General features: G+C 37.8%; 1 protein-coding gene across 2 annotated transcripts in view; it reads right to left on the reverse strand.

The window, feature by feature from the left end:
• The window catches only part of GCC2 (GRIP and coiled-coil domain containing 2), a 51,461-nt gene extending 44,915 nt beyond the window's left edge, over window positions 1–6,546 (reverse strand). For both annotated transcript variants that reach the window (XM_039222201.1, XM_039222200.1), the window contains exons 1-4: window positions 6,454–6,546; window positions 6,023–6,079; window positions 4,947–5,031; window positions 3,769–3,836 (exon numbers count right to left, since the gene is read on the reverse strand). In XM_039222201.1, coding sequence (XP_039078132.1) covers window positions 3,769–3,836; window positions 4,947–5,031; window positions 6,023–6,079; window positions 6,454–6,459 — 216 coding nt within the window. In that variant the 5' untranslated portion in view covers window positions 6,460–6,546. The remainder of the gene's footprint in view (window positions 1–3,768; window positions 3,837–4,946; window positions 5,032–6,022; window positions 6,080–6,453) is intronic.
• Window positions 6,547–8,996: the final 2,450 nt, after the last annotated feature.

Raw genomic sequence — 8,996 nt, forward strand, 5'->3', positions numbered from 1 at the left:
CAAAATTTGCATAACATGATACAAATATCCAAAGACTTTACAAACAGTAAAATCACAAATCCAATGCATCACAAATCCAGATAAAGGTAATCCTAAATGTTAAAATTGATATAACTGTTAAAAATACTAAATATTAGTCTACTATCACCCTAGATCTGCCTATCTCTGAACTTATATAAATAAAGAAAAAAACCAAAACAGATATAGAAAATTTAGAGTTCTATACCAAGTTAAAGCTATTATTCAAACACAGGTAGAATAAAGCCATTTTAAAATACAGGATGACATTTTCCTCCCATACATCCCTTCTTAGGATGCTACAGAAGGACATACTCTGTGACGATGAGGTTAACCACAAAAGTGTCACCTAGCAAACAAAGCCAATATAGGAAAGCAGTGTAGAAGTTCACAGGATCACAGCCTCGTCACCTAGCAAACGGGAAACCAATATAGGAAAGCAGTGTAGAAATTCACAGGATCACAGCCTCGTCACCTAGAAAACCGGGGGGGCCAATATAGGAAAGCAGTAGAGAAATTCACAGGATCACAGCCTTGTCACCTAGCAAACCGGGGGGCCAATATAGGAAAGCAGTATAGAAGTTCACAGGAATTGGCATAAGGCCAATTCCAGGAAACTGCATGGCAGACCTAGAGAAGAACCAGAATAAATTAGTGCGCGACAGAATGCTTTAGAAGGAGGGTCCAGGAAAAAACAGGAAAGATTGGGGCACCTGGGTGGCTCAGTCGATTAAGCGTCCAACTTCAGCTCAGGTCATGATCTCATGGTTTGTTGGTTCGACCCCTGCATCAGGCTCGGTGCTGACAGCTCAGAGCCTGGAGTCTATTTCAGATTCTGTGTCTCCGTCTCTCTCTGACCCTCCCCTGTTCATGCTGTCTCTCTCTCTCTCTCTCAGAAATAAACAAAACATTTAAAAAATTTTTTTAAAAAAGCAGTAAAGATGGTCTGATCTATCTGACCAATGGAAAGGAGTTATTGTAAAATATAGCAAAATTTTCTTATGCTATAACTGCAAGTTAATAGCTAACTTGTTGCAGTCTAAAATGGGTAAATCAAGGAATAAGAGTGTAACCATATTGTTTAGAAATATAGAAATAATTTCCAGAAGTTATTAGTGCTTTAATAAGTTATTTAGTTATTAGCATTATTCGTAAATTATGTGCACAGATTACTTTGGTCAAAATAATTTTAGTTTTAAAATTAGCCTTTTCACATTACACAAAATATTGCAATATAAATTTCTGATTGGTAAATATATTAGTAGATATACAGAGGTCATTAACTGAAGACAGCTATAAAAAATCTTGAAGATTAGAGGCACAGAATGGACAGTTAATTCTTAGGAAACACAGGTTTGATTCCAGCAAAGAGATAATAACAAGAGTGACATGTACTAGAAATTTCATTATCTTAAAATGCAATTTCACCTCCCCCTTGCATTTGGAAGCAGCAGAAAGTTCATACACCTTCATATACCATACACCTCAAATTCTGACATGGAAAATATGATTATTCCTCTTCTAAAAATGAAAAGTCAAATACATCAGCTTTGAATAAAACGTTAGATGTATCCCAATGTACTAGAAGATGACTACTAGAAATGAGATGACTACCAGAAAATTTTAATTACAATTAAAACTTGTAAAACACCGTACATTTTTAATGTTATATGAAAAACAAAAAATTCTGTATTTAGAGTCACATGTTTTTCCCGTGGACTTTTCCCAATAAAGAGATAAAATTCACTAAGAAGTTTTCCAGAGGTGTAGAGGATGTATTATATTGCAGTACAGGATTTTTCTAACATAGAAAAATTACAGAGAGCAGCTGAATAAGTGATGCATATCTCTTTTAATTACTCCCCAAAGTAATTCTCTCATTAGAATTCAATACCAAAGGTTTTGTTCTCATGAATTTTACCAAATTTACTTTCTGAAACTTGAGTGGTGAGAATAACATGCTTTAGTATTAAATTAATGTGAAAGGTAAAGCTCATAACTTAGAGAAATTTCCTAATCTCCTCTTTAGTAGTTTTAATAGAAAGGGAGAATATCCTCATTGGGCATAAGGAGGCAATAAGGGCTGATATTTAGATATTCTGGAATGCAACTGTGTAACACGTAGTTCAAGCGCTAAGAGTTAACTGATACCAAGTTAGAAAGAAGCCTCTGTGGTTCTTTTTTCAAATACAAAAACCCCTTTAGTGTGTATATTAAAAACCTGCCAACAAAAAATATACGGCAATAACAAATTATTGAGAACTTAGGTGACAGATGCAGTTTTAAGTGCTATGCATGTATTAACTCAAAATACAACATCTCTATGAAAAGTAGGTATTATTTTTCTCTAGTCTAGGGATGAAGGAACTAAAAGGAAAGAAACTTAGCCATGGTCAAATAGGTAGTAAGTGGCAGAGTAGGGACCCAAAGATCTGAATCAGGGTGTCTGGCTCCAGAGTCAGTACTCTTAGATAAGTATCAAGTAGTTGTACTTCTGCTATCACCGATTAAGAAAATATAAAATGACCAAATAAACAATAAAAACTACGATGAATTCACTAATACTTAAGTAAATCAGTACATACTTAAGTAAACTCATATGGTATTTGCGCACACCATGCATGATTCATATACCGTCTTAGCTAAGTAAAGAACAAAGCAATACTGTGTGACATGCATTTGGATTTAAAACTCTTTTACAGTAACTGGGAGTCCTTCAATTGTACACTGCCCAGAAACTGGGAGCCCCCTAACAAGAAAATAAGACAGCTTATAAACTTATAGTCAAAGAAGAGACAGCAAGAATCAGATTACACATTTATAAAAGCATGGAAAAAAATATTACAGAACTTGAGAAACAAAAGAAACGCTAAAGATTAGACCAAATGGGTAGGGAAGGTGCATTTAATTAGCATTAAGGGCCTGTAAGTAAGAATAAGCAATTCAGGTTCTTCAACAGATAAACAAGAAGATAAAAACAATACCCCATGATCTGGCAAGAGCATGTAAAACAAAAAGAGAAGAGAAAGCTGGGTTAGGGAGGTATCAAAATAAGTCAGGTGTGACAGGAGGCATATACCATACAGCCGTGGAAATAGAGAGAAAGTGTACTGATACACTGCAGCATTATTCTGAAGGAACTATAGTCACTGGGGGTTGACACAGGATAAAGGAAACAGGAAAGCTGAAGAGTCTCTAAAGTTAAAAGGCCTGAAAAACAGTGCTGTCACTAATTGCCCAGTACAGGGGATTTGGCCATGCTGAATACAAAGAAAAGACAAGAGAAATGAGTGAATATTTAAATCTTTTCCCAAACAGCTAGAGATTCAACTGTGAGACCTGGGTCAGTAGTCATATTCAGGTATATATATCTATCTACAGATTCTATGTATCCATCAGCCTAAAAATCACCATCAAATTCCTAAGCATGGGTTTTCTGCAGGGGAGAGGGAAAAGCAGGGCTGAGATTAAGGCAATGCCTTAATTACAGAGTCTGTGCGATGGAAAGGAAAAGAGAGTAATAGTCATTTCACACAGAAAAGGATGCAGAGGTCATTTCAGTCTCTCTTTTTACAGTCAACCAGAAAGGTAAAAAATTTAACCAAGGGCAGAGAGGAGGTGGAAAAACAGGGGCAGAAAGCCAGACAGGGCTCTGGCACACTGACAGCTTTAAAGGAAATGTGATTTATTAGACATTTCTTCTAAGTAAATAGATAAAAATTAAAGCATTATTTGCAACTTTTGCATTACCTTAATAATATTATCAGTTCCTCCAGCAACAGGTTTTGATTTGAATTCTTCAATTTCTCTCTCCAATTCTAAATAATTATTTAAAAAAACTCCAGTTCAGAAATGAATAATTATTGTCTAAAGTGGTAAGTACATTCTTTAAGAAAAAAAAAACACTTTAAGTTAGAATAAAGTAGCAGATATTTTGAGAAAGTACCAATTTCATCAAGTATTACTTTTTATTTTCCTTTCTTATGGAAAACAGACAAATAAGTAGACAGGACAGTATGATTAATACACCCGCCGCCTTAATTTAGCAATTATTACATGGACTCTTGTATCATCCTGACCTGTATTTTTCCTTTTTTCTTGTGATATTTTTGAAGCAAATCTGAGACATTATATTATTTTAGCTACAAATAACTTCTTACTGTATAATCTTAAAGCAACAATTAACCTCATAATAAGCATAAATACTAACCTATTTCATCAACTCACGTCCAGGTCTGAGCCTAGAACACTTTTCCAAATATATTACTCTCTTTTTCACAAACTGATCCAATTTCCCTAAACACAACATGACCTTTTTTAGTAGAAAATAAATCTTGGCTTGTAGCAATTAACATTTGTCAAATCATTGGAAATTCATGGCCCTGCCACACTAATTGAAAAGAATACTAATATCTACATTCTTTAGGAATATAAAGGTGAACAGGCAATCAATCAACTTCAACAAACAAACAAACTTTAACATTCCAGGAATGGAAATCTTTTATTACTTTACTTGAGGCCTCTTTTTACTTCTTGGGGCTCACAATCTCTGACATTTCAACTGACTAACTAAAAGAAATGCTTTATCTAAATCAATATACAATCCAAACGAAGTTAAAAAAAATATGCTTAATTTTAACAAAATTTTTAAGATCCTCTTCCTTGACTTTTATTATTTTATCTTTTTATTTGAATTATTTTAATAGTTCAAATATAACTACAGTTTAGAGATGTGTAATGGTGAAAAAAAAAATCACAATAAATGGTTAATCACAAGTTAAATAAATGTTAAATAATAAGAGATTTCACACTAAGATTTTGTTGGATTAACTGGTAAACAAAATAAGCCAATATACAACTAAAAACTTAATATTTGTAATCATGATTCAATGAGATTGTGGTAAAGATGAGTATTTTCAACTCAATACCTGCACATCGGGCTTTTGCTTTCTGTATTAGCATCATCTGCTTCTTGGCAAACTTGATAAGATCTTCCTTGGGCAGGGTTTCCAGCTGAAAGACGTAATAACGTCACCAATTTGTTATAACTCATGTTTCTATTAGACCACAAAAAAAGAAATATAGTATCTTCCTAAAAACATCCTACTGATTAAATCTTCATGTCAACCAAACCATATTTTTAAAAAGTAGCAACTACAACTTCAACTCAGTAAATACCAGTTGAGTGACTGCTATGAAATGTAAAAAAAAAAAAACACAAAAAACCAAAAAAACCAAAAAAAACAAAAAAACTCCAGCATTTATCCTCTTACAGATATTCTCGTTTAGGTTGAGACACTTTCTTGGTTTTGACTTCATTGTAAAGTTAGGGGACTGGGGCTAATTCTACTTAAAGTTCCTTGGAGTAGTAAAGTTATTCTATTCAGGGCTGAAATAAGTCTAATATGTAAGCATAATTACAGCAACAGGTCAAATCAGGGTGCACTTAGACTTTTTTAAGAAATCAGGAAAATTACTTAATCCTTGGGCTCAGTTTTCTCATCTGTAAAATTGGGATAACAAAAGTACTTGTCTCATGGTTACCATGAAGCTTAAATGAAGTAACTGTTCAGGGAAGTATGCAAGCTATATACCACTATGTTTTGAAAATCATGGCGTGGTACCGGGCCATAAAAATTACCTAATTCAACCTTTTTTTTTCACATTGTAGGAGGAGCCTACAGAATAGAGTCCCTTGACTCCTACTTAATGTCACTCCTCTTTCCCCTTGACTATTTAAATCTTCATAGATTAATGTTTGAAAAATTGCAGAATCAGCAGTGCTAAACAGGAGCAGGAAGTAAACAGTCAATTCCTTTCATACCAGGAAACTTAGGGAAAAAAAAAAAAGGTAACAGACTGGTTACTGTGTGAATTAAAATCGAGATCCCTTGGAGAAGGATTTCTTTTAAATAGGTCACCCTCCGACCCACGCCAAAGTTTTCCATTCATCACCCTTCCACTCTTCAGTGAATCAGCCAGTCAAGTACTGTATTCTTTTCACCTTAGACTTCCCGGTCCCAGAGGTGGCTGGTGAAGCCACCCCCTCCTGAACAGGATCCTGCAAAACAAAAATCAAACCCAGGTGTCAGAACTCTTTTCCTCATCTCAGAACGCTGGAACCTTTATAGGTAAAAGCCTTTCCGTGGAATCACGTGTAGGAAACTCCTACGTGAGAAATAGAATTAGGAAAGATGGGGTCTGTCGCTGTGGCAAAGCATAGAAAACCTGGCTCTAAGGGGCCAGGTAAACGAGAGGGACTGAGTTTAGGCAGTGGGGGCAGAGACCGGGGCAGCGCAGGGTTGCGGGGCGCGAAGGGAAGGCTGCCAAGCCCTCCACTCTGCGCCCATCCCCGTGTCCCAAACCGCGGCGCGGTAAGGCCCGGCAGGGAAGTGGTGGACCCCGGTCCCGGTCTAGTCGCCCGGGCAGCGTTACCTCCATGGCAGCCGACCCGCAGTGGCCACGCAGCCCCGCTACCCTGCTGCCCCGCAGCCCCGCAGCCCGGCCGCCGCCGCCTCAGCACTTCCGTCTGCGGTTGCCTCTGACGTACCCTCGGCTGTAGGTTAAAGGTCGCGCTTCTCCGTTGCTGCCCCACCCCCCGCGTCTCCATGGCTACCGCCCGGTGGCACTTCCGCTTCCTTTTCTCCTCCGGGAGGCGGGTCTCCGCGCGAGTTCTGCCCCGCCCTCTGCCGGTTCCGCCCGGACTCCCTTCCTGCCTCTACTGCCTAACCAGGGGTGGGGGAGGTTTCTTCACGTTCTGGCGGGGGGACAAACCCTGGTGTTAGGTGCCACAAACCCTCGTAGGTTTGAATTCTGCCACTGCTATTTAGTAGCTGTGAGAATTGGACAAATTACTCCTTAGAACCTCATTTTCCATACCTTAAAATGCTGTAAGGATGATGGAAGTACTGTATTGAGGGGCAGGTACCCCCAAAAGGCCGGTTACCTTATTATTTAGGGAAAGCTTCAGATGCCTGTCGATAGACAGCTGCTTTCAAAGGGATTCTTAGGCAGATGCCCTCCAGCAGGGTGCCCTGTGAGCTCTCTCCCGAGCTGGAGCCAAGGATGGAGCCTCCCCGGAAGCAGGCGTTTTTTGGCTCTGAAGGCTGTGAGGAGTTCCCCAGGTGAGCTCCGCCCAAGGGGGCTTTGAACCCGTGCTGATATGGGAAGCCAGAGAGATGCCCTCTCTCGGGGCCAAGATGGGGGAACAGAGATGATGGGCGACACCGTATGTAGGATCTAATGGGTTGTTTGTTGGTGCTTCCCTATCGCACAAGGAGTTTTGGAGTGTGCATTCTTGCCTTGATCTGACCTAAGGGAAGCCGCATTCAGTTCTGTAACCATTAAGTGTGATGTTAGCCATAGGCTTTAATACTGATACCCTTTATCAACCCTCTGTAATCCAATAATAGTAATAATAATACCCATTTTAAAAACATCATTATGTCTTTATTATGAAAATAAAATTTTGGTATGGTGAAATTAAAAATATGATTTTCCTCAGTCCACTATATTTCAGAAAATGCTCATGTTCATGTTGTGTTCCCTTCCTTCATCTCCCTCCTATTTGGTGTACTCTTTGAAGACATTCTGATTGCATTTAAGTCCTTTAAGTGAGGCCCCAAAAGTTATGGTTTTGTTTATTTGGGGCCTCTGTTCCACTGTGGTAGCATGGCCTAGGAGATGGCCACATCCTTTTATCTCTGTCTTTCTCATTCTCTCTCAAGTATATGTTTAGCCCCTAGTGGATATACATAATCAGTCTTCAATAATTGACAGTGCATGGCCAGTCTTATTTCACTTTTACTCACATTTACTACATCCTTAATTCTCTTACATTATTTTGAAATAAATCCCAGGGAGGATATAATTTAATTTATAATATTTCTGAATGTATCTATAAAAGACATTTTTTAAAAGTAGACCAATACTATTATGATACAAAAAACAGAATTATTAATTCATTGCATATCCAATTAATGTTCACATTTTCCAGATTCCCTTAACAAAAGTCTTTTTAGAGTTTGATTTAGAATATTGACTTATACATGCAACTGGATTTATATGTCTCTCTTTTTTTAATTTTGAAGAAGGTATCTTAATGTCTTTTATTATTACATCATCATCATCATTAATTTACATCCAAGTTAGTTAGCATATAGTGCTATAATGTTTTCAGTAGATTCCAGTGATTCATCCCCTCTGTATAACACCCAGTACTCATCACAACAAGTGTCTTCCCTAATGCCCCTTTACCCATTTAGACATCCCCCCACCCACAACCCCTCCAGAAACCCTGTTTGTTCTCTGTATTTCGGAGACTCTTACGTTTTGTCTCCCTCCTTGTTTTCATGTTATTTTTGCTTCCTTTCCATTATGTTCATCTGTTTTGTACCTTTAATTCCTCATATGAGTGAAATATGATATTTGTCTTTCTCTGGCTACTTTTGCTTTGCATAATACCCTCTAATTCTCTCAATGTAGTTGCAAATGGCACTATTTCATTCTTTTTGATTGCTGAAATATACTCCATTGTATATATATACCACCTCTTTTTCATCCAATCATCTGTCAGTGGACATTTGGGTTCTTTCTATACTTTGGCTATTGTCGATAGTGCTGCTATAAACATTGGGGTGCATGTGCCCCTTTGAAACAGCACACCTGTATCTCTTGGGTAAATACATAGTAATGCAATTGCTGTGTCATAAGGTAGTTCTATTTTTTATTTTTTGAGGAGCCTCTGTACTGTTTTCCAGAGTGGCTGCACCAGTTTGCATTCCCACTAGCAGTGCAAAAGAGATCCTCTTTCTCCACATCCTTGCCAACATTTCCTCCTCCTGTTGTTCCCTGAGTTGTTACTGTTAGCCATTATGACTGGTGTGAGGTGGTATTTCATTGTAGTTTTAATTTATATTTCTCTGATGATGAGTGATGTTGAGCATTTTTTCATGTGTCTGTTAGTCATCTGGATATCT

The sequence above is a fragment of the Hyaena hyaena genome, unplaced genomic scaffold, assembly GCF_003009895.1.
Source record: "Hyaena hyaena isolate Hyena2069 unplaced genomic scaffold, ASM300989v1 scaffold_1074, whole genome shotgun sequence".
NCBI classification, from domain to species: Eukaryota; Metazoa; Chordata; class Mammalia; order Carnivora; family Hyaenidae; genus Hyaena; species Hyaena hyaena.